The following is a 27,180-nucleotide window of genomic DNA, read 5'->3' on the forward strand; positions in this document are numbered from 1 at the left end:
TGGGTTTACATATTCTTCAGCTCTTCCCCACACTATCCAAGTGCCTGCTACATACAGTATGTCTGCCATCAGTTTATTAGGATACGGTGAACCTGGGCTCACTGTAAGGGCTCTCAGCATACAGCAGTGAAAACTGTGGTCTGAAGGCGGGGGGAATGGAACAAATGTACAAAGGTAATGATCCATACAATGTAAATAGAATAAAAGTAATGCAAACGTCTATACCTTTTCTTTTGATGACAGGGTGGGGTGGACAAATTTCCGATAAAGTAAGCTAGAACCTTTTGTGTAAGGAGATAGGAGCCAGGCCACAAATGCTATTTTCAGCTCATAGTAAAATGGGAACCTAAGAGATATAAAGTGTCCAAGTATACAATACATTACATACAATAAGAAAAAAGAAATGATTAAACATTGTTACAAAAAACTTGTAGACAAAAATAACTGTTTAGTTTTATTCACACATATGATAACATACACAAGGGCACACAAGCAATTCTTAAAAAAGGGCCGTCTATATTGTATTCTCAGAAAAAAAACAGAAAGACACAGGGCATGTTTTCAGCGGGAACACTGGGGGAACGCAGTTTCATCACCTCAAGCAACGCAGGCGGACCGCAGTTTCGTCACCTCAAGCACTGTATGTAATGGCAAGGGGGGCTGGGATGTGATGGAGGGTCTACTGATGTTGGTTGCATGGGGATCTATTTTTTACTGGAAGGGATCTGTTTTTGTGTGGTGCCCTATTGTTGCTGGGGAGGTTTATATGTTGCTGGTGGGAAATCAACTGTTACTGGGAAAGCTTATGCTGCTGGGGGGGTCAATTGTTGCTTGAAGAGATCTACTGTTGAGGGAGGGGTCTATTGTTCCTGGCTGCTGGGAGATCTGTTCTTGCCGCTGGGGGTCAATTGTTGCTGAGGTGATTTTTTTGTTGCAGGGGTCCTATGTTGCTGCGAGGGGGATCTATTGTTGCCAGGGGGATCTATTGCTGCTGGGGGGGGGTGTATTGCTGCTGGCTGCGGGGGATCTATTTTACTGCTTTTCTTACCAAGTTCTATACAAATTACTTAGCACGACATAATGATACTTGGTTCTGTATTCTCTAAATGAGCCTGTGCTGGGAGGTGGGTGGAATCAAGGGACAGTGCTTGGAGGTGGGTAGGGGGTAGAACCAAGGGACGGTGCTTGGAGGTGGGTAGGGGGTGGAACCAAGGGACGGTGCTTGGAGGTGGGTAGGGGGTGGAACCAAGGGACGGTGCTCGGAGGTGGGTAGTGGGTGGAACCAAGGGACGTTGCTCAGAGGTGGGTAGGGGGTGGAACCAAGGGATGGTGTTTGGAGGTGGGTAGGGGGTGGAACCAAGGAATGGTGTTCGGGGGTGGGTAGGGGGTGGAACCAAGGGACGGTGCTTGGAGGTGGGTAGGGGGTGGAACCAAGGGTCGGTGCTTGGAGGTGGGTAGGGGGTGAAACCAAGGGACGGTGCTCGGAGGTGGGTAGGGGGTGGAACCAAGGAACGGTGTTTGGGGGTGGAACCAAGGAACGGTGCTCGGAGGTGGGTAGGGGGTGGAACCAAGGAACGGTGTTTGGGGGTGGAACCAAGGAACGGTGCTCGAAGGTGGGTAGGGGGCGGGGACAAGAAGTGACTCAGAAGGGGGGAGTTGCAGCACCTATTCTCTGAGAAAAAAAGCCCTGGAAATACATATCTGTTAAATATATACTGTATACATAATGTAAATGAATATTATTATGAGACACTTACCAACACAGAAATAAATCCGTAAATGTTTCTAGTGTCATAAAAAGTGCAAATATGATCCAGTACATCATCCATTTTACCTAGGAACGAGGGAAAGGTTTTGTTAGTATCTCTGGAATACTTATTAGTGATAATACCTGTAACAGAACTGTATTTAGTTAAAAGGCAACTAATCAGATTTTTATGCTTTAACTTCTCATCCTGCAAAATGACAATGAAAACACAGTTGTTTCTGAAATTACAGTTCATAAAGACCGCCCTATAGCAGATTTACTTCTACAGGGCGGCCGTTCTGTGCAGAATCACATATATATGCAAGATTCTGCACTTCCGGCACACGAGCGCCGATTCTTCATAAGCCGATCAGAGGCTGGATGGAGCTCTGGCTATGTAAACAAGGCAGAGCTCCATCCTGACAGGGGGGAAGTGATGGACTTTCTTTCCCTGCAAAGCAGGGAAAGAAAATCCATCACATCCCTTGGTAAAAGCACCACACTGTTTACATAAAAATACTGGCTAGGCACACGGTTAACCCTTTGATCACCATAGATATTTAACCCCCCTTCCTAGCCAATGTCATTAGTACAGTGACCGTACATATTTTTAGCACTGATCATTGTATTAGTGTCACTGGTTTCCGCAAAGTGTCAAAAGGGTTAGTGTCTGATTGCAATATTGCAGTCCCGCTATAACTTTTGCATAAACTTAAAGGGGTTTTCCACCCTTTTTTTAAGTTTATTAAAAGTCAGCAGCTACAAAAAGTGTAGCTGCTGGCTTTTAATAAACTGACACTTACCTGCTCCACGGCTCCAGCGACGCGCCGGCCGGGGCTCCGCTCCTCGCCCCCCCTCGCCAGCCGGCGTCTTCATTACTAGTGTGGGCACCCGGCAGTGATAGCTTTCGGCTTCATGGCCGGGCACCCACTGCGCATGCGCGAGCGGCGCGGTGCCGTCCGATTGGACAGGCGCTCGCCTACAGGGAGGGGCTGTGAAAAGGCGATTAAGCTAATCGCCTTTCCAGCCCCTCGGCGGAAGGAGGAAGTGGGACAGGAAGTCCCCTTCTCCTGAAGCCCCCACTCCCCGCCCAAAAAAAATTACATGCCAAATGTGGCATGTAAGGGGGCGAGGAGTGGGTTAAGAGGAAGTTCCATTTTTAGGTGGAACTCCTCTTTAATCAATATACGCTTATTGGGATTTTTTACCATAAATATGTAGCAGAATACATATTTGCCCAAATTTTCTGAAGAAATTTTATTTGTAATTTTTTTTGGATATGTTTTATAGCAGAAAGTAAAACATACAGTTTTTTTTCACAATAGTCAGTTTTTTCTTTGTTTATAGTGCAAAAAAATGAAAACTGCAGCAGTGATTCATGTACCACCAAAACAAAAATCTATATTTGTGGGAAATAGTGCGTTGAATGACCGCACCATTGTCAGTTAAAGTAACGCAATGCTGTATCGCATAAAAATGGCCCTGTCATGAAGGGGATATATCTTCTGGAGGTCAAGTGGTTAAGGGCTTGCTCACAACGCACAGCACGAGTTACTGTGTGCAAAATTCACATGCGCTCATATGGCTGCAGAAGCGGGCTGGTGTTTTGTTGACATGGCCTGGTGTTATATGTTATGCAAAAAACCTTAAAAATAATAATTTTAAAAAAACTCACATGCGCTGATGTGCGGTATAAATGCATGCTGCCATGCACTGAAATGTGTTGTTAGAATGCATTTCAGTGCTTGCTTTTATCCCTTTTTTTAACCTCAATGTTAATCTATAGCACAGCAGTACGTTGTGACAAATGTATGTGCTTAGCAAGAGTTTTTTTTCTGTTGCGCTGCAAAAAATGCAGCATGTCTACATCTATCCCAGCACACACCAACACTTTGGTGTGAATGGGCCACATAGAAAGAAATTGTATTTTCTGTGTCCTTGCGCCTGCATTCATCAACTGAGATCAATGTAGCTCAATGCAGTAGGCATGGCCAAATCTAGGGGGCGGGTGCCCCCCCCCGCCCAAAGCCAACTGCCTTAATGCTCTGCCTGCTGAACCATACTGCAGACAGCTGCACTTTCCCTCTCCTTGCAGCTTTTTAAATAAACTAGTAAATATACTGCACGGCTAAATCAATGATCAGGACAGAAGCAGGCCCAATGGAGTGGGGGAGGCTGTCTGTACTACTTCCTTGTCATCTAATAATTAGCTTCCATTGTCCCTCTGGGATCATCAATATCTCCCAATGCAGTCAGAGCAGATGGGTCAGGCTGGGTGTGGCTGCCCCCTCTACTCCTTCCACGGACTCCTTTCACTTTGGCTGATCCTGAAGTATAGGAAGGGGGGGGGGGGGAGAGGACGGCGCACAGCAGCCTGGGGAGTATTCAATCACCAACCGTGCTGTAAATGACTGAGCACACTGTTACTACATACAGTACAGCCCTAGCCTGCAACTGTACTGCCGTAACCTGCCACCGTACCACCCTAATGTGACACTATACCACCCTAACCTGACACCATACAGCCCTAATGTGGCACTATACTGCCCTAACCTGACACTATACCACTAGGGTTGCCACCTCATCCCTTTAATCCCGAACACATATGGATTACACATGTTTTGTGGCTAATGTAATGCAGATATGGCACCAGGTGAGTTTAATTACCACCTTAATCAGCCACAGAACCTGTGTAATTAATATGTGTTCTGGTTTAAAGGGATGAGATGGCAACCCTATATACCACCCTAACCTGCCACTATACCACCCCAACCTGACACCATACAGCCCTAATGTGACACTATACTCCCACTATACCACCCTAATCTGCCACTATACCGCCGCAACCTGACACTATACTGCCACTATACTGCTATTGCCACTATACCGCACTACACCATACAACCCTAATGTGACACTATACTGCCCCAACCTGACACCATACAGCCCTAATGTGACACTATACTGCCACTATACTTCCCCAACCTGACACCATGCAGCCCTAATGTGACACTATACTGCCACTATACCGCCCCCACCTGATACCATACAGCCCTAATGTGACACTATACTGCCACTATACTGCTATTGCCACTATACCGCACTAAACCATACAGCCCTAATGTGACACTATACTGCCCCAACCTGACACCATACAGCCCTAATGTGACACTATACTGCCACTATACTGCTATTGCCACTATACCGCACTACACCATACAGCCCTAATGTGACACTATACTGCCCCAACCTGACACCATACAGCCCTAATGTGACACTATACTGCCACTATACTTCCCCAACCTGACACCATGCAGCCCTAATGTGACACTAAACTGCCACTATACCGCCCCAACCTGATACCATACAGCCCTAATGTGACACTATACTGCCACTATACTGCTATTGCCACTATACCGCACTACACCATACAGCCCTAATGTGACACTATACTGCCCCAACCTGACACCATACAGCCCTAATGTGACACTATACTGCCACTATACTTCCCCAACCTGACACCATGCAGCCCTAATGTGACACTATACTGCCACTATACCACCCCAACCTGATACCATACAGCCCTAATGTGACACTATACTGCCACTATACTGCTATTGCCACTATACCGCACTAAACCATACAGCCCTAATGTGACACTATACTGCCCCAACCTGACACCAAACAGCCCTAATGTGACACTATACTGCCCCAACTCAATATTGAACCCTACGGACTAAGACTGGGATGCCATGAAAGTTCATGTGCGTGCAAAGGCAGGTGTCCCAATACTTTTGACAATATAGTGTATGTACATATTACAATAAATAAGGAAATGATTAAGCCAATTAAGATAACAAAGAAAATCTCTATTACCTCAAAAATGCCCGAAGGGGCCCGGTATGCTCATGAAGGGGGAACCCATGCCGTTTTTTTTTTCATGCACAAGTCGTGTACAAGCCGCATGCCAAAGTCGGATCTGTTAATATGGAATCCGACTTTGATCCGACTTCAGAAAAAAAGTAATGCAGGAACTACTTTGAAGTCGGCCCGACTTAAAGTCGTGCCAGTATGAATGGTAGTCATTGAAAATCATGAAGAATGACTTGTAGTATAAGTGTGAAAGGGGACTAACTGCTGCTGTAATCACAATGTCGGATGTCAAAAGTCGGATGGTAAGGACAAGGATCCTACTTTGGTCCGACTTCAATGATATTCAATGGGCTGAAGTAGGATCAATGTAGGACCAAAAGTAGTACAGGGAGCATTTTCAAAGTCGGACCGACTTGTGTAGGACCAGTTAAGACGGCTCTCATAGGGAAACATTGATTTTCACACGTCATGCGACATGAGGCTCCCAATGTCGGAGCAGTTCTTTAATTTTATCAAAGTCATTAAATTACCAACTTGGAACCGGGTAGGAACACAATAATTTCAAACGTCCAATTCTTCACCCATCATGATAACATAGTTAAAGGGGTTGTATTTTCTAAATAGGTTCCTTTAAGCTAGTGCATTGTTGTTTCACTTACCTTTTCCTTCAATTTCCCTTCTAAAAATTTTTCTCTTTGTCTGAATTTCTCACTTTCTGTTTCTCCTCAGTAAGCTTGTCCCCATCATCCGAGCCGTTCTGGCTGGGGGTTAGTCAGCCAGAACAGCTTACTGAGGAGAAACAGGAAGTGAGAAATTCAGACAAAGAAAAAAAACATTTAGAAGGGAAATGGAAGGAAAAAGTAAGTGAACCAACAATGCACAAGCTTATTAAGACCCGGACCTTTAGGCAGCTAAAGGACCCGGCCAGTTAAAGCACTGCGTTGCTTTAACAGGCAATTGCGCGGTCGTGGCTCCCAAACAAAATTGGCGTCCTTTTTTTCCCACAAATAGAGCTTTCTTTTGGTGGTATTTGATCACCTCTGCGGTTTCTATTTTTTGCGCTATAAACAAAAAAAGAGTGACAATTTTGAAAAAAATTCTATATTTTTTACTTTTTGCTATAATAAATATCCCCCAAAAATATATAAAAACTTTTTTTTTCCTCAGTTTAGGCCGATACGTATTCTTCTACCTATTTTTGGTAAAAAAAAAAATCGCAATAAGTGTTTATCGGTTGGTTCAAGCAAAATTTATAGCGTTTACAAAATAGGGGATAGTTTTATGGCATTTTTATTAATTTTTTTTTTTTACTACTAATGGCGGCGATCAGCGTTTTTTTTCGTGACTGCGACATTATGGCGGACACTTCGGACAATTTTGACACATGTTTGGGACCATTGTCATTTTCACAGCAAAAAATGCATTAAAATGCATTGTTTATTGTGAAAATGACAATTGCAGTTTGGGAGTTAACCACAAGGGGGCGCTGAAGGGGTTATGTGTGACCTCATTTCTGTTTCTAACTGTAGGGGGGTGTGGCTGTAGGTGTGACATCATCAATTGTGTTTCCCTATAAAAGGGAACACACGATCGATCACGGTGCCACATTGAAGAACGGGGAAGCTGTGTTTACACACGGCTCTCCCCGTTCTTCAGCTTCGGGGACCGATCGCGGGTCCCACAGTCATGGTCAAAGTGCACGCGCCCGCGACCCATGGCTGGGCACTTAAAGAGGACGTACCTGTATGTGCTTGTGCCCAGCCGTACCATTCTGCCGACGTAAATGTGCAGGAGGCGGTCCTTAAGCGGTTAAAGGAACCTATTTAGAAAATAAAAAACAAACCTCTACAACCCCTTTAAAGGGGTTGGGCTTTGCAGGAAGCAACTCTGCCGCCTGGCATTTCACAAGCTGTGGGAGATGTAGCTTCACTATGAACACCCTTGGCTGCCACCGAGGAACAGTGGAGTGACACTAATAAATATAATGCACCATACTCTGTGCAGCTAAAGTCTGTCTATGCTAAAACCATTTTTTTCTGTACTTCAGTTTACTTTTTTTCTGAAAAAGGATAGGAAACACTCCAATGTCTGTCTGTCCAGAAATATCTGACTCTACCCTGAAGCTAATGTACTTCTCTGCTCCATGACGCTTAAATGTATTTTCCCATCTTAAATGTGGTTTGGTGTTTTGTCATGTGGTTCACGGGCTGACTGCATAGCCGCCAACTCTCCATCTTTTGCGCTCTTTAGCTATGTGTTGCTTAACCAATAGCTTATACTAGCTTTATGTTCCTATGAATTACAGCTCCTGATTTTAAAACAGTAGCATATAGGAAAAACAGGGAGGTTCCCCTACTTCAACCAATAACATATTTTTCATTGTCTACCTTACTCTAGAGCAGGGGTCTCCAAACTGCGGCCCGGGGGCCAGATGTGGCCCTTTGCTTGCTTTTATGCGGCCCTCTAGGTTTCATCCACGGATACCAACAATGGGACATAATTCCCCCCCCCCACACACACTCACACCAATGAAAGGACACAATTCCTCCCAATTACACCAAAGATGGGGCACCGTTTCTCCCAATGACACCAATTATGGGGCACAATTCCTCCCACTGACACTAATGATGGGGCACAGTTTCTCCCAATGACACCAATGATGGGGCCCAATGATACCAATGATGGGGTCCAATGACACCAATGATGGGGTATTATTCCTCCCAGTAAAACAAATGATGGGGCACTATTCCTTCCAATGACAGCAACGATGGAGGACAATTACACCAATAATGGGGTCCAATTACACCAATGATGGGGCACAATTTCCCCAATGACACTAACGATGGGGAACAATTTCTTCCAATTACATCAATAATGGGGTCCAATGACACCAATGATAGGGGAAAATTCCTCCAAGTGAGTCCAACAATGGGGCACAATTCCCCCACTAATACCAATGATGGGCCACAATTTCTCCCAATGACACCAATGATGGGGCACTATTCCTCCCACCGAGACAAACAATGGGGCATTATTTTCCTCTCAGTGATGTTGGGACCTTTTCTACTCCCAACAGTTCGGCCCCCCTAAAATCTGAAGGACAGTAAACCGGCCCTTAGTTTAGAAAGTTTGGAGAGCCCTGCTCTAGAGATATGATGGAGTTTTATTTCTTCACTATTTATCGTTTTTATTTCTTTAGGCTACACATTATTTTTATTGTTCTAAATAGTCATCAGTGTGTTTATATGATTTGTGTTTTTATAGTACCGTATTTTCCGGCGTATAAGACGACTTTTTGGGTGCAAAAAAATGCATCCAAAGTTGGGGGACGTCTTATACGCCAGTGACAGTCTCCGTCTGCTGCGAGCGTCCATGATTTAAAAGCCGCTCCTTCTCCTCAGAGTGTCCTGTGATAGGAGGAACACAAATCTTCCCAGCAGTGCCTCTGTTCTGTGTTCCTCCTATCACAGATGCCTTCTCATCCTCGGACGAGAGGACGTCTGTGATAGGCGGAACACAGAACAGAGGCGCTGCTGGGAAAATTTGTGTTCCGCCTATCACAGGACAGGCTGAGAAGAAGGCACGGCTTTCAAATCATGGACGCTCGCAGCAGACGGAGACTGTCATCGGCCTGGAAGTCAGAATCAGCAAAACGTGAGTGATGGCACTGTTGGCACAGTGGGGGAAAGTGATGGCACAGTGGGGGCAAGTGATGGCACAGTGGGGGAAAGTGATGGCACAGTGGGGGAAAGTGATGGCACAGTGGGGGGAAAGTGATGGCACAGTGGGGGCAAGTGATGGCACAGTGGGGGCAAGTGATGGCACAGTGGAGGCAAGTGATGGCACAGTGGAGGCAAGTGATGCCACAGTGGAGGCAAGTGATGGCACAGTCGAGGCAAGTGATGGCACAGTCGAGGCAAGTGATGGCACAGTGGGGGCAAGTGATGGCACAGTGGGGGCAAGTGATGGCACAGTGGGGGCATGTAATGTAATGGCACAGTGAGGCATGTAATGTAATGTAATGGCACAGTGTGATTTGAAAAAAGCCTGTTTCTGTCAGCGGTTCTGGCTACCCCTCAGCTTCCAGAAAGACTAGTAGGAAGGGGGTAGTCTTATATGGCGAGTATATCCCAAAACCAACATTTTTCCTGGAAAATTAGGGGGTCGTCTTATACGCCGGCAAATACGCTATTCAATTTTGCTGATGTTGAAATTGTAAGTTACTCATATGAAATGTGCATTTTTTGAAAAAAAAAATGAATGTTCTGTTTTTTTTTTGCCTGAAATAATCAAAGGGTTTAACCACTTAAGCTCCAGACCATTTTACTGGCCAAAGACCAGGCCACTGCGATTCGGTACTGCGTCGTTTCAACTGACAATTGCGCCGTCGCGCAACGTGGCTACCGAACAAAATTGATGTCCTTTTTTTCCTCACAAAAAGAGCTTTCTTTGGTGGTATTTGATCACCTCTGCGGTTTTTATTTTTTGCGCTATAAACAAAAATAGAGTGACAATTTTGAAAAAAAATTCAATATCTTTTACTGTTTGCTATAATAATTATTCCCCAAAAATATATAAAAAAAATTTTTTTCCTCAGTTTAGGCCGATACATATTCTTCTACATATTTTTGGTTAAAAAAAAAAAAAAAAAAACGCAATAAGCGTATATTGATTGGTTTGCGCAAAAGTTATAGCGTCTACAAAATAGGGGATAGTTTTATGGCATTTTTATTATTCTTTTTTTTTTATACTAGTAATGGTGGCGATCTGCGATTTTTATCATGACTGCGACTTTATGGCGGACACATCGGACACTTTTGATACATTTTTGGGACCATTGTAATTTTTACAGCGATCAGTGCTATAAAAATGCACTGATTACTGTGAAAATGACACTGGCAGTGAAGGGGTTAACCACTAGGTGGCGCTGAAGGGGTTAAGTATGCCTAGGGATGTGTTCTAACTGTAGGGGGGGTGGGCTATGTGTGACACGACAGTGATCACAGCTTCTGATTACAGGAAGCTGTTGTCACTCACTGTCCTGCCACTAGGAAGACTGGGGAAATGCTTGTTTACATCAGCATTTCCCCCTTCTTCCTCACTGTGACATGATCGCGGGTATGCCCGCGGACATCGAGTCCACAGGACCCACGATCAGAGTCACGGAACTCGTGGCGCTTCTTAAAGGGAATGTATATATATATGTCCTTCTGCCTGTCCATGCCATGCTGTCGACGTATATTTTCGTGCGTTGGTCGGCAAGCAGTTAAAATGTTAGTAGTAAAAAGGTAATTATTACAGAAAGTTGTGTGGTATGTGGCAAAGACTAAAGTCTCGTACACACGATCGGATTTTCCACAGGCACAGCCTCGGAATTTTGTCCGAAGGGCGTTGGCCGTGAACTTGTATTGAATACAAACGGCAAAGAATTGTTGGTCAACAAACACAAAACTACGTGGTTTTTCAGCTCTTTAGCGCCACTCTTTGGGCAACTTCTGCTAATGTTGTGTTATGGTTAGCATTGCTTCTGAGCATGCGTGTTTGTACTTTGGAGTTTTGTCCGAAGGACTTCTGTACACACGATCAGATAATCCGACAACACACATTTTTTTTAATTTTTAACGCATGCTATCCCACATTTGTTGGTGGAAAATCCGACAACAATTGTCCGATGGAGCATACAAACGTTCGGATTATCCGACAACAGCCTGCCATCACACAAGTCCCATCGGAAAATCCGATCGTGTGTACTAGGCTTCATACAAACAAATTTAACAGTTTCACGTATCAGAAGTCCTGTAATATGCTTCAGAGTAATCTAACATTGTTGTGTGGCTATAAAGTGTGGTACGACACCACCAGCAACCAAGGAAAGATTAAACAGCAACATTATCAGTAACCAACATACAACTGTGAGCCACACTGTCCCTTATCTCTCACACTGCACACATATACACGTCATGAACCAAGGAGTCACTTTAATTTCATAAGGTAACATACAATACTACATACAGTTGTAAAAACATATTGCATTTCTTTCAGCGATAATATAATAATCTGGTGGACCATGAAATGTCCAAAGGCTTTGTAGAAAGGCAAGCCCATGCCGTGGTTTATTTGGCAGTTTAGGCCCATGTTTTGCAGAAAACAGGCACACTAATGAGCCAAGTGTGCACTAGGTTTATGTTAGAGCTGGGAGTAGAGGTTAGTGGCTCCTACCCTCCTGAAGAGGTCAGTCTAGTGCAAGGGAGATATTAGGAGAACGTTGCTCCATACTCTCCATATGGGACGGTAAAAGGTCGAGCCTGTAAGGATGTAGCAGCAGGGAGCTGCAGGAGGAACAGTCAGAGCTGAGGAAGGTTCAGCGGTTAGTGCATGAGCACTGGAGACTGTGTAGTTGATAGTCTAGAGCAGGGGTCTTCAAACTTTTCTAAACAAAGGGCCGGTTTACTGTCCTTCAGACTTCAGGAGGGCCAGATCATGGCCAGCGTGAGTGGAAATTTTTCTGCCATCAGTAGGAGTAAACATCACCACATTTGGTATTAGGTTAGAGCAGTGGTTCTCAACCTGGGGGTCGGGACCCCCTCGTGGGTCGAATGATGATTTGCCAGGGGTCACCAAATCCTGGGCTGTTCCTGAATTCTGTGCTGCTCTCCCAGCCTTTTGGTAGCCACCCAGCAGGGCTGTTCCTGAAGCCCGCAGCCGCCCATTCAGTTCACAGGATGACTTGGGGGCAGGGACTAGAGATCAGCTGACTGGTGAGGAATGTGAAGTGGGAAAGGCTGGAGGAGACCCTATCTCCTGATTTCTCGCATAGGTGTCACTGCTACGAGACACCACAAAACCAGAGACACAGTGAGTAACACTACCTGTGGTTATAGTTGCCATTATAAGTCCCCACTACAATTCTCAGATCAGAAGATGACCTTGATCAAGAACACCTGAGTTGACCGATCAGAACTCCCCCCCCCCCAGCACTGCCACTCTTTCCAACTCCCCCCAGCACTGCCACTGATCCCACCCCCCACCAGCACTGCCACTGATCCCAACTCCCTGCCAGCACTGCCACTCATCACAACTCCCCTGCCTTCACTGCCACTCATCACAACTCCCTGCCTGCACTGCCACTCATCACAACTCCCTGCCTGCACAGCCACTCATCACAACTCCCTGCCTGCACAGCCACTCATCACAACTCCCTGCCTGCACTGCCACTCATCACAACTCCCTGCCTGCACTGCCACTCATCACAACTCCCTGCCTGCACTGCCACTCATCACAACTCCCTGCCTGCACTGCCACTCATCACAACTCCCTGCCTGCACTGCCACTCATCGCAACTCCCTGCCTGCACTGCCACTCATCACAACTCCCTGCCTGCACTGCCACTCATTGCAACTCCCTGCCAGCACTGCCTCTCATCCCATTCAGGAGGGGGGGGGGAGAAGGAAAAGAGAAGGAAAACAATGGAGAATACATGGAAGGGAGCAGGGGCGTAACTAGAAATCACAGGGCCCCATAGCAAAATGTTGTATGGGCCCCCCCCCCCCTCCAAAAAAAATGAACTAATGCCATTGAACAAGACATTACTAATTTTATATATATATATATATATATATATATATATATATATATATATAGCAAGGCAGGTTATTATAAGAGAGAGAGAGACTGATTTTGCCCCCCCCCCACAGATAGACGCAGCCTCTGCCCCCCCACAGAGAGACGCAGCCTCTGCCCCCCCCACAGAGAGACGCAGCCTCTGCCCCCCCCCCCCACAGAGAGACGCAGCCTCTGCCCCCCCCCCACAGAGAGACGCAGCCTCTGCCCCCCCCCCACAGAGAGACGCAGCCTCTGCCCCCCCACAGAGAGACGCAGCCTCTGCCCCCCCCCACAGAGAGACGCAGCCTCTGCCCCCCCCCCACAGAGAGACGCAGCCTCTGCCCCCCCCCCCACAGAGAGACGCAGCCTCTGCCCCCCCCCACAGAGAGATGCAGCCTTTGCCCCCAACAGCAAAAGAGCCTCAGACTGCAGTGCCCAGAAAACAGACTGCTACCCCTTTACGGCTCGGGGAAGACAAGATATGGGCACATATGAAAATTACTGACTCTGACAGCACTTCAGCAGTGCAACACAGATGACCTCCATTAAAGTTACAGTCTCAAGGCAGGCTTGGTCCCCAGCAGCCCACTCTTCCTGGCTCAGGAACAAGAGGAGGAGGGGAGAGAGGGATCTCTAGCCCCGTCCATGTCTGCAGCCCCTCCTGTAGGGAGTACGTGGGGAGCAGAGAGCTCTAGGGGGCTGGAGAGCAATGTTGGGGGATCCAGGGAGCAGGGGGTTGGAGAGCACTGGGAGGGAGTAGGGGGGGGGGGGGGAGACAGGGAGGACCAGAAATCACTGTGGTGGGGATATCAGTGTGGGGGAACAAGGGAGCACAGAGCACTGGAGGGGAGGTGAAGAGCTATTGGGGGGGGGGGGACGACGACTGGACAGCACAGTGAGGGGGGAGAGCCAGGGAGCACAGAGGGGACCAGAGAGCACTGCGGGGGAGCGAAGGAGCAGTGGGGGGGGGGGACTGGACAGCACAGTGGGGGTAGCATGGGGGAGCACAGAAAGTACTGTGGGGGGGGGGGAGAGCACAGGGGGGGGGGACAGGGCAGCACAGTGGGGGAGCCAGGGAGCACGGGGGCCAGAAAGCACTGGGGAGGAGCCAGGGAGCAGAGGAGGTATGCAGGGAGAACTGGGAGGAACTAGGGAGCACGTTGGCAGTAAAAAGTTGGATAGGAGGAGCTCCGGTGGATGGATCACATCCCGGCGCCTGCTGCAGCCTGACCGACCCCCCCATAAAGAAAGTGAGTCCCCGGCCGTGCCGCCCCCCTATGTGCCTGGATAGGAGGAGCGGCGGGGACAGCTGCACATGGAGGAATTGATCTTTCCATATTCCTCCTGCAGCCAATGAACGCCCGCAGAAGAAGCGGTCATTCAGCGGCTGCAGGAGGAATATGGAAAGATCAATTCCTCCATGTGCAGCTGTCCCCGCCGCTCCTCCTATCCAGGCACACAGGGGGGCGGCACGGCCGGGGACTCACTTTCTTTATGGGGGGGTCGGTCAGGCTGCAGCAGGCGCCGGGATGTGATCCATCCACCGGAGCTCCCATCCAGGCACACAGCAGGAGGGCGGCACGGCCGGGCAATCCCATACTCACTGGGCAGGCTGCAGAAGGTGCTGGGAGGGGAATTCATCCGCAGTCATAGGGCAGGAATAGTTTGCACCGCCTTGCCCGACTCCAAAGCCCGCTCCACTGATATACTGCCGAGACGCGCCACTGCCCATTCAAAAATGGCGCCAGATGGCGACATTTCGCTACTGCGCATGAGCCGCCCAGCCGAGTTTGTACGATCTTTGCCGAGTCCTGCAGGCTTCCTGTTGGCAACACTGCCGGGCCCCACTCGGCTGCGGGCCCCATAGCGCCCGCGTGGGTCGCTATGGCGGTAGTTCCGCCACTGGAAGGGAGAGTAAAAGAGAGGGTGGAACAAATAAAAAGTACAGAAAGAATAAAAAAACAAAAAAGATGGCTAGAGAGAGGAATTGGGGGGAAAAAAATAAAAAATTAGGACAGCGAGAGATTAAAGGGAAAGAAAAGAGAACAAAAAGAGAGTGGCACACCTTAAAATGCACCAGAAGGGGTTTTAATACTGTACATGTGGAAGGGACTCAGGGAGCGCTAAATGTCCGTGGGTTAGGGGCACAAATTACTTGTCTTGCCCTGGGTGCTGACAACCCACACTACGAAAATAATTTTACTGTTAGGGGTTCCCACAACTTGGGAAATTTTATCAAGGGGTCACGGCACTAGATGGTTGAGAACTACTGGAACCGTTAGAGGAATAGTGCCCTATCATTGATATCATAAGGAGGAATAGTGCCCTACTAGTGTCAAAGCAATGTACTTGTACGTTGCTTTGCCTACCTGTGCAATTCTGCCGACGTATATGTATGTGAGGCAGACGACAAGTGGTTAATTTATTGTTTGTTTGGCAGAAAATTTCCAAACTTATCCTTAGTTTTTTCGGCTCAAAAAAGTCTCAATTATCGATTTTGTGCCCATTAACTGGTCAAAAAATGAACGAACTGGTCAAATGACCGAATTTCGGACGATTTTCCGTATAGTGTATGGCAAGCATTAGATCAAAGAATATGACCGCTGAATAGCTGCCATGTGTTACTACTGCACTTACTGTTATGGAATAAGCCCATTACAGAAGAACATGATTCATGTACAAATGGATCCTGTAATTATCTGCTTGTCATTACAGAGGCAACCCTAATGCCAAACACAGAATAATGTGAAATTTGATGAATAAAATGAACACTTACATATTCTTTTATGTCTTTGGACTTAACAGCCTTGTAGGAATAATAGGCAGGATAAAGAGTGCCAAAGATCAGCCTGCAAAAGAGAAAGAAAATATGAGCACAAAATATTCATGCAGTAATTGTAGTAGGATTGTTATAACAATACAATACCACTATTCTGGTATAGGTTAGGCAATGAAAGTAATGGTCAGACTGGCAGCAATCGGTAACTGTTGTCTTTTATCCTTATTTTAAAAAGAGGCCCACAGTTCAGAATGATGAAAGTGTGACTGATGGGAGGCAACATGGTTTATTATCATATTTCTGGAGTTTTCTTTCTGGTTGATACAACCAGGTGACTTAGGCCCCTTTCAGACGTGCGGACCGTATGTCCGCATTTTCATCCATCCGTTACGGATGAAAACGGGACATACATTGGTCCCTATGTGATTGCGGGTGTCAGCGGATGACCATCCGCTGACACCCGTAATCACCCTCCTCCGCAATGATCCGATTTTTCGGACGGAAGAAAATCCGGTAGCGGGGTGTATGACCCCTTGGATGGGTTCACTACACACTGAATTTATACAGACAGGCAGTCGAAGATGGTTGAAAACAAAGATTTTGGTTTATTCTTCCATCTTGCTGGAAACAAGTGCAAGCATCCAAACAGCATAAACACAATCAAACATAAAATAAACCCTGGCCACTTGGGGCATCTATCTTCACCACGCAGGAACCTATCTATGGAGTCTGGCACAGCCTAGTGCTGGGCAGACACTGCTGGTCATACAGCAGAAAAACAATAGTCTTTTGATTTTTATCACACAGAAAAATCAATCACCTTCTCACCTCCTCAGAAGACTTTCAGTACACTGCTCTCCTTCACTCAAAAAGCCTCAGGATGCAGAAAATCAGTGATAATCCTCTGGATTACTTATATAGGCCTTAATTGCCTCATTCTGAACAGCTGATGTTTTCCAACGCCCTTAGACCTTTTCTGGCTACTTTTGCAGCCGACGCCTAATAACAATTGGTGTATTGTCTAAACGAGGCAGAAATGTATGTCCCGTCTGTGACAACACCCACAGATTTACCTGACTTCCTGTCACAATAGCTAAACTTATATCATTGTACCATAATAGAACAAATTGCTATGTGATACAGTACTATCAACAGTAACATTATCAGAGTTTTAATAGACTAGCTAACTATAGGAAAAAACAAGTTAATATGTATATGAAAAAAATAGAGGGAATCCACAACCACCCAGGTAATATTTATTTTAAATAATTTATTTCAGTGACCAATATTGAAGTCACCTTTAACCACTTGCCGACCAGCTGCCGTCATACTGCGGCAGGTCGGCACGATCCCGCGAACTGTTCTAGCTGTACATAGGCCCCTTTAAGCGGGATACCAGACGTGTGCTCTCCGCACTGCGGGGGTTCACATGTGCGTAGCCAGCGATCGCGGGCACGAGAGGCAGAACAGGGACACGTGTGTGTAAACACACACATCCCTGTTCTGTGAGGAGAGGAAAGGCAGATTGTGAGTTCCTACAAGCTGGGAACCACGATCTGTCAATTCCTCCAGTCACTTTCATCCCCCATACAGTTAGAACACACACTGAGGGCTCTTTCACACGGAGCGGACCGTTTCCGGGTCCGCTCCGTGTGTCTCCGTCGGCTCAGCGGGGATCCCCGCTCAGCTGTCGGCGGATAGGGCGGTCCCCGCACACAGTGCAGGGACCGCCCTGTCTCTGCTCCGCTGTCCCCTATGGGGAACCTGATGCAGACGTACCGTCTGTCCGTCTGCATCAGTTCCGCTCCGCCGAACGGAAGAAAAATAGGGTTTCTTCCGTTCGGAAAAGCGGATCCCGACGGACGCGGACGCTAGCGGATGCTCCATCCGCTAACGGACGCAATCCCATAGGGATGTATTACAAGTCCGTTAACGGACTTGTAATAAGGGATGAGCGGAACGGACATGTGAAAGGGGCCTAAGGAACACATTTAACCCTGTAACATATTTATAGCACTGATCGCTGTATAAATGCCAATGGTCCCAAAATGGTGTCAAGGGTGCCCGATGTATCTTCCATAATGTCGCAGTCCCGATAAAAATTGGACCGCCGCCATTACTAGTAAAAAAAATAATAATAAAAATGTCAACTTTGTTTGGATACAACGTCGCACGACCATGCAATTGTCAGTTAAATCGATGCAGTGCCGTATCGCAAAAAAATAGCCTGGTCATTGAGCAGCCAAATCTTCCGGGGGTTAATAGAATATTTATGAGAAGGGGTTCAGCAAACACAGCCCAGGGCTTTTCCCTGGAAAAGTTACATTTTAAAGTCTGTCTCTGCTTCCTCTTCTACTTTAGTTGGATCTTTTAGCAATGTTACCAAGGAGAAATTACAGTTTGGGATTTCAGCCAAGTCATTAGAGTCCTACATGTGGAGTGTCCAAATCTTTTACCCTGGCCTTCACTTTGTACATCTAATTAGCTAAAGTGTACTCTGAGAATGTGCAGAATAAAATCATGTGACAAGAGGTTAAAGTCCTTCTACTTGGGTAGATAATCAAGATTGAAATTATTTTGTTTTAAAACATTCTCCTGTAACATGTGAATTACAGGAGCGCTGTCTTGCAAGACGAGCAGGACTCAAGCCACTGGTGTATATATTATCGTATGTGGCCAAACGTCTGGGGGTGCTGGAGGCTTCCTGAAGAAGTCGGAGATGCTCAGACACTCGGGGACAATGTCAGCTAGGTAGGGTAGGCATAACGTGCATTGAAGCACCCAAAAGTGTGAATGCCGCGTACACACGGTCGTTTTTTGTCTTGTAAAAAAACAGAGTTTTTTCTCATGAAAAAAAACAATGTTTTTCAAACTTCATTTTAAAAAACGACGTTGCCTACACACCATCGTTTTTTCAAAATGCTCTACGTACGACGGCACTCGGTTCCATACAAGCTCGCGTCATAACTTGCCTCTGAGCATGCGCGGGTTTAAAAACGTTGTTTTAAACGTCGTTTTATCCCACACACGATAATTTTTTATGACACAAAAAACGACGTTTTGAAAAACGACATAAAAAATTGAAGCATGTTCGAATTTTTTTTTTTCTTTTTCAGAAGACAAAAAACAATGTTTTGCCCACACACGATCATTTAAAATGACGTTTTTAATCGCAAAAAACGACCGTGTGTACGCGGCATGAACAGTTCCTGAGTGTCTCAGAGTGTCACCAGCGCCCCCGCACCTCTGGCCACATACAGTACTGCATACACTAGCAGTGGTTGTGGAACGAATCATCATTATTTCTTATGGGGAAACTTGTTTTGATATACGAGTGCTTTGGATTACAAGTATGCTTCTGGAACAAATTATGCTTGTAATCCAAGGTATTACTGTACAATGTAGGTGGTACCCCTCGGAAACAGGAGAACATGTTTGTTGCTCTCAAAAAAAAAAACAAGAGAACCTACTGTACATGTGTCTTTCCATTTTCTTTGATGTGATATATCACCAATACCAAGTGGATGGGCCCCTGTGGCATTAGAAAGATTGGAATATCTATCTTTTTTCACAGATACTTGGAATTAAATGATAAAAGATATATACATATAAAGCTATTTATCTTGTTAAAGTGATTGTAAAGCCTCAAGATTTTTCAACATAATGCATTCTATGCATTAAAGTGGATGTAAACCCTATTCATGAAATTGGGGACATATATCTACAGTAGGAATCGACCAATATCGTTTTTTCGGTGCGAATACGATACCTATATTTTGGCAACCTGTCAGGCCGATAACTGATATTATCTGCTGATTTTCTGTATATTAAAACATTTTTTTTTTTTTATAACTGTTGTTGCTGTCACAAGGAATGTAAACATCCCTTGTGATTGTAATAGGCAGTGACAGGTACTCTTTATAGAGGGACCCCAAACCCCTCCACTTGAAAGTTTTCAAAACGTCAAGATCTGCATTTTTGAATACTTTCTCTTTTTAACCACTTAAGGACCGCCTAACGCCGATATACGTCGGCAGAATGGCACCGCTGGGCACAATCACGTACCTGTACGTGATTGTATAAAGCCCAGCGGTGGGTCGCGGGCGCGCTCCCGTGACCCGGTCCGAAGCTCCGTGACCGCGCCTTCGGGACTCGCGGACCCGATCGCCGCTAGAGTCCCGCCGCTAGAGTCCCGCGAACGGTCCCGGAGCTGAAGAACGGGGAGAGCCGTGTGTAAACACGGCTTCCCCGTTCTTCACTGTGGCGGCAGCATTGATCGTGTCATCCCTTTTATAGGGGGACACAATCGATGACGTCACACCTACAGCCACACCCCCCTACAGTTGTAAACACACTTCAGGTCACACATAACCCCATCAGCGCCCCCTGTGGTTAACTCCCAAACTGCAACTGTCATTTTCACAATAAACAATGCAATTTAAATGCATTTTATGCTGTGAAAATTACAATGGTCCCAAAAATGTGTCAAAAATGTCCGAAGTGTCCGCCATAATGTCGCAGTCACAAAAAAAATCGCTGATCGCCGCCATTAGTAGTAAAAATTAATAAAAATGCAATAAAACTATCCCCTATTTTGCAAACGCTATAAATTTTTCGCAAACCAATCGATAAACGCTTATTGTGATTTTTTTTACCAAAAATAGGTAGAAGAATACGTATCGGCCTAAACTGAGGAAAAAATAAATGTTTTATATGTTTTTGGGGGATATTTATTATAGCAAAAAGTAAAAAATATTGCATTTTTTTTCAAAATTTACGCTCTATTTTTGTTTATAGCGCAAAAAATAAAAACCGCAGAGGTGATCAAATACCACCAAAAGAAAGCTCTATTTGTGGGGAAAAAAGGACGCCAATTTTATTAAAGAGCCACATCGCACGACCGCGCAATTGTCAGTTAAAGCGACGCAGTGCCAAATCGCAAAAAGGGGCCTGGTCCACGGACCAGTTTCATCTGACATGTTCGGTCGTGTGTACGGGGCCTAAGAAGCTATTTTGCATTGAAGTCTATGGGATGTGAGTTTGCATTGAAGTTCATGGGACGCAGCATGCCATAATTGGCACCTTTTTATTTAATTATTTAATCAGAAAAATGCTAATTTTTTATTTAATTAATGTGGTTGCCGTTTTTACATTGAATTCACTAAGGGGCGCTTCTGCATTGAAGTCAATGGGATGTAACTATTCATTAAAGTTAACCACTTCACCCCCGGACGATTTGGCCCAATGACCAGGCCATTTTTTGTAATTCGGCACTGCGTCGCTTTAACTGACAATTGCGCGGTCGTGCGACGTGGCTTCCAAACAAAATTGACATCCTTTTTTCCCCACAAATAGAGCTTTCTTTTGGTGGTATTTGAAAAAATATATTAAAAAAACGATTTTTTTCCTCAGTTTAGGCCGATATGTATTCTTCTACATATTTTTAATTAAAAAAAAATCGCAATAATAATAAGCGTACATTGATTGGTTTGCGCAAATGTTATAGCGGCTACAAAATAGGGGATTGTTTTTATGGCATTATTATTATTTTTTTCCTAGTAATGGCTGCAATCTGCGATTTTTATCGTGACTGCGACACTATTTTGGAACCATTGTCATTTATACAGCGATCAGTGGTATAAAAATGAACTGATTACTGTGTAAATTACACTGGCAGGGAAGGGGTTAACCACTAAGGGGCAAGGAAGGGGGTTAAGTGTGTCCTAGGGAGTGATGCTAACTGTGAGGGGGCTGGGCTACCAGTGACATGACATTGATCACTGCTCCCGATGACAAGAAGCAGTAGATCACTGTCCTGTCACTAGGCAGAACAGGGAAATGCCTTGTTTACACAGGCATCTCCCTGTTCTGCCGCTCCGTGACACGATCGCGGGACACTGGCGGACATTGAGTCTGCAGGTACGGTCACAGAGCTTGCGCACGCGCGCCGGATAGGCGGCAGATTCAAAGCAATGTACAGGTACATTACTTTGCCTGCCCATGCCATTCTGCCAACGTATATCTACGTGAGGCAGATGGCAAGTGGTTAAAGCGGGGGTTCACCCCAAAAAACAATTTTTAACATTACATTTAGCCGAGTTGCCATAATGACAATCGGCTGTTTTTTTTTATTTTATCCCCGTACTTACCGTATTTTTACCGCCGATTCCGGGTATGTCTTCTGCGGGACTGGGCGTTCCTATCTGATTGACAGGCTTCCGACCGTTGCATACAGCGCGTCACGAGTTGCCGAAAGAACCTGAACATCGGTGCGGTTCTATATTTCTAGATTGTAAGCTCTAACGAGCAGGGCCCTCTGATCCCTCCTGTATTGATTGTATTGTGACTGTACTGTCTTCCCTGATGTAAAGCGCTGCGCAAACTGTTGGCGCTATATAAATCCTGTATAATAATAATAATAAGAAGAAGAAGCCGAACGTCGTTGCTCAGGCGCCGTATAGAACCGCACCGATGTTCAGGTTCTTTCGGCAACTCGTGACGCGCAGTATGCGACGGTCGGAAGCCTGTCAATCAATTAGAAACGCCCAGTCCCGCAGAAGACATACCCGGAAGCGGCGGTGAAAATACAGTATGTACGGGGATAAAAAAAAACAAAAAAACAGCCGATTGTCATTATGACAACTCGGCTAACTGTAATGTTAAAACATTTATTTTTTGGGTGAACCTCCGCTTTAAGAGGGACCGGTTTTGCACTGACGTCGCTAAGGGGTGTCTTTGGGACGTGATTTGCGTTGAACTCTATGGGACGTGATTTTGCACTAAAGTCACTAGGGGGCTGTTTTTGCATTGAAGTCTAAAGGATGCGATTTTTGCATTAAAGTCACTAGGGGGAGATTTTGCATTGAAGTCTATGGAAAGCGATTTCGCATTGATGTCACTAAGGGGGCGTTTTTGCATTAAAGTCTATGGGACTCAGCATGCCATTATCGTCACCTTTAATTTTCTGTAACCCTATTTTCAGCTGCTAATCTTCGGCGGACGATATATCTGTGCATCTCTAATAAATACTTTCCAAGGAGATGCAGGCCCTTGTGCTTTTCTTATCAAAACACTGAGAGAACACCAGGTGATTATAATGAACCAGATCCTTTCATTCAGATTCAGTCATCAAAGGACATAGTAAAACAAATAGCTACTTCTTCTGAGCAACAAAAGGTAGGAATCAGATATTTTTTTTTTTTATCTCATCAAAAGTGGAGTTACTACTCAATAAAAAAAAGCAAAAAAAAAAAAAAAAGCTCAAGAGGATAACACTGTGTTGATCAGGCAGGAAGTCTGTGATTTGGACTCTGGAGTCTGGTGGAACGAGGTTGGGTTCCACTCTAGGTCAGGATTTCCACCTTGCAGATGTCACAGGTGGGTAGACCATAAAAGACAGGAAGTGTCTGTCTAAGGTTGGAAAGTTGTGTAAGCGTGTTCCTTTCTGAGAGTGAAACAGACATAGATAGCGAGCAAAATAGCCAGAAAACTGAAAGTTCATATTGGTGTGTAAGCTGGCTGTACGGCGGTGCAGGAAAACACATAAAAATACATAAATGGTCAGGAAAGCCCTGAAACTGACCTATGTGCATAGACTGATTATAGAGTGCTAGCCTGGCTACAAAAATACTATTATTAGGGAATGGTCACCAGATATATCCATTAACCCCTGCTACAGTTTTCTCTGCTGCACTGTGCCAAATGTTTCTATCATCTAAATGAATTCTTTGAAAATTGCATGTTGCCTAAATGGAGAGCATCTGCCAGCCAACGTCGCTCCCAGGAGAGGTCTTCTCTCTGTGGTAGACAGATGAGCAGTCAATCCGGGAAACAAAGGGGTGGGTGGTCTACCACTCAGAGTTACAAGCTCTGCACTGCGAAGCATGACATGACACTAGGAGATAATTCTTGCTCAATTACAGTATGCCCATTTATAGCGGACACAATGATGAGATTATTAAGATTAATAAATTAATCATTATAATTTTTCTTGTGGCAGACACACCCATAGCAGCAACATTGTGAATCCACCATACAGAGCAGGAGACCCAGATATGTGAGGCCAAAATGATAACTAAACTAAGGCACAAAACTGCAATACTGTGAAATGCGGTTTACAAGTCGTTGGGCCTCATTCACACTTGGCGATTTGGAATCGTGGGAGGAATCGGCATGATTTTGCCCCACAAATCCAAATCATGGGGCAATAGGTACAAATCGCATTTGGGTGCCATTTATTGTAAATGGCAACCCAAATGTGGTGCAATTTTGCTGCAATTGCACTTCAATAGTGGCAAAATGCGGCTTTAAAAACCGTATGAAGCTTGTTGCCCAAAAAGGAGCACAAGCTTCTTATGGGCGACAAACTCGCATAGGGCAGCCCATTGAAGTGAATGTGCTGCCCTATGAGTGACGGAATTTGTAAGCCAGCAATTTCATGCATTCATTAGTGCCACGTCCAATATTTTTAGGAGAAAAGAAAAATCCCCTTGTGGTGGACTTTAAAGGCACAATCATTTAGAAATATATTTAAGCTTTTTGAGAGAATATTTATAAAACATTATATATAAAACATGTAAAAACAAGGAATTCTTTACAAATCTACAACATTGTCACCATCACTTTAATGTAGTACAGTCTAATATTCTTCTACCTACCCAACGCGTTTCGGAGTACAGGTGTCTCCTTCTTCAGGGGTATAAATTAGCAAGAAAAGTTTGTATTATGCATTATGATGGTGTGGTGATTTAACATTCCATTATGTTATACTTAAAAACAACAACGAGAACAAGTGTACTTCCAATTTTTCTGCCTAGAAATCCTCAGCATCGCAGAATCGCGTAAAAATCACCCAAACAAAGGCAAATTGGAGTTCCTACTATGCGGAGTGTGAATCGGGCCCTAAATATGGTGGCTGCATTAGGTCTTATTTCTTTGGTTAAGAATATTTTTTACCAAGTATTAAAAATGCCTATTGATTTTGCTGTGTCCTTGTCTTTTCCTGTGCTATGAGTATTCATCTGGTGTAACCTACTAATCCAATCATCCCACATGTAATGGAGATTAAAGCCTCGTACACACAATCCGATTTTTCAACGGGAATTGTGTGATGACAGGCTGTTGGTGGAAAATCCGACCGTTTGTATGCTCCATCGGAGAATTGTTGTCAATTTTCAATGGACAAATATGGGATAACATGCTTTCAAATTTTCCGCAAACAAATGAGTGTTGTTGGATTTTCCAATCGTGTGTACACAAGTCCATGGGACAAAACTCCAAAGTACAAACACGCATGCTCAGAAGCAATGCTCACCATAACACAACATTAGCAGAAGTTGCCCAAAGCGTGGTGCTAAAGAGCTGAAAAAACACATAGTTTCATGTTTGTTGGCTGACAATTCTTTGCCATTTGTATGCAATACAAGTTCACGGCCAGCGCCCTTCGGACAAAAGTCCTACGCTTTGTCCGATGAAAATCCGATCGTGTGTACAAGGCTTAAGGCTGGGTTCACACAAGTCTGATGCCAGACATCGCATGTGATTCACACCACATTGTTGTGTCGATCACATGGGATGCCTGTGCGATGCAAATTCAGCCATACAAACTGTATGGCTAAAATTGCATCGCATTCAGACCAAAATGGGGCAGGACCCTTTTTTTTGTTCCGCACTGGAATCGGATCACATGGGTGTTCAATTTCACAGTTCGCAGTGCGATCTGCGAACCGATTTGGGGGTGTCATTAACTTTACATTGACAACCGCAGCGGTTCACAGATGTCAGTGTGAACTGCCTGTGATTCAGGTGCAATGCGGGAACCCATATAGAAATCGCAGGGTTTCCGGCACCACACCAGTGTGAACCAAGCCTAAAGTACAAGTAAAGGCAAGATGTTTTGTTTTTCATTTTGAATAAAGTAAAGCCTACCCAACACACGGATTGAAATTCAGCAGGTTTTATTGGAATCAGATGAATTTCAGTCTGTGTGCAGCCCTCTCTGTTCAACAGAAGCTGATCTTACTATCAGCTTCTCTCAAACGGACACTCCTGAAAACCTTAGATCAGCAGCTTGCAGCCAATTAGCTACAGCGCTGATCAGTGTATGGCAATGTCCCACCAGGGGGGGGGTTGGTTTCCAACATCCACCTTGCGTATGTGGATGCAGGAATCTGTAATGCCACGTACATATGATTGGATTTTCCGTCGGAAAAACCTTGGATGGTAACCTTTGTACCACACATGTGAAGTATTTCCGCGAACGTTAGAGAGAGCAATAATTCTAGATTCAGGGGAGTCAGTATTGAGGAGCGCCCATATAGTGTGGAAAGGGGTTTATCAATGTCACCCTGTGCAAGTAGTTTCTCAATTGAGTCAGCTTGGAGGAGCGGTGAGGAAATTGAGCCCAGCAAGCTGCACACAATTGAGGATCAGGGATAGGGTGACCACATTTCCAAACTACCATTCCGGGACACCCCTCTTCCCAAAAATCAGCTTGTGCTGTAACGAATCACAGCACAGTGATTGGACACAAGAGGCAGGATTTATGATTTCTCCAATCACAAGCAGGGGGTGGGATTGTGCTCCTCCAGGCATTCCCGGCCAGGACAAGTACTGTCAGTGAGTAAAGCAGTGATGTGGCGGCCTTTTTTGGGGGCATCAGATTGGCCTGTGGGGTGGCTTTGTCAGTTTCATTCCGGGACACTGTGTTGTCCTGGAATGAAGGTACCCGGGAGAGACCTGCAAAATCCGGGACTGTCCCGGGCAATCCGGGACACGTGGTCACCCGGATGGTATGAAGTTGGGGGGAGAAAAGTATTGCCCCATAGAAGTTGAGCAGGTGATCACTGATTCGGATGTAAAAAACAACGATGGGCAGCCCCCCCGCACTCTCCAGGTGGCACGCGTCGGTCCCAGAACCGTGTCGTATGCTTTGGGTGCTCTGTAAACCAAGTTTTGGAGGTCGGCTAAGGAGCCCAGGAAAGCGGCGTCCAAACATTCAGCAGCGTTAGATGGAGGACCCATAAAAGAAACATTATACAGAAACTAGCAGTGTCACCCAGTAATAGACATCAAAGTTGGGCAGTGCCAAGTTGGTAGGCAGCTAGGGTTGCCACTTTTTTTTTTAAGCCAAACCCGAACACTTTAGCGGTGCACAGCAAACACATTTTTTATTAGCATA

The 27,180-nt window shown here is 45.5% G+C and overlaps 1 protein-coding gene across 5 annotated transcripts in view; it reads right to left on the reverse strand.

The window, feature by feature from the left end:
- The window catches only part of REEP1 (receptor accessory protein 1), a 143,693-nt gene that overhangs the window by 66,463 nt on the left and 50,050 nt on the right, over positions 1-27,180 (reverse strand). For all 5 annotated transcript variants that reach the window (XM_040335232.1, XM_040335231.1, XM_040335230.1 and 2 more), the window contains exons 2-4: positions 15,999-16,071; positions 1,758-1,834; positions 226-346 (exon numbers count right to left, since the gene is read on the reverse strand). In XM_040335232.1, the coding sequence (XP_040191166.1) occupies positions 226-346; positions 1,758-1,834; positions 15,999-16,071 (271 nt within the window). The remainder of the gene's footprint in view (positions 1-225; positions 347-1,757; positions 1,835-15,998; positions 16,072-27,180) is intronic.

Source organism: Rana temporaria, chromosome 1 (assembly GCF_905171775.1).
Source record: "Rana temporaria chromosome 1, aRanTem1.1, whole genome shotgun sequence".
NCBI lineage: Eukaryota > Metazoa > Chordata > Amphibia > Anura > Ranidae > Rana > Rana temporaria.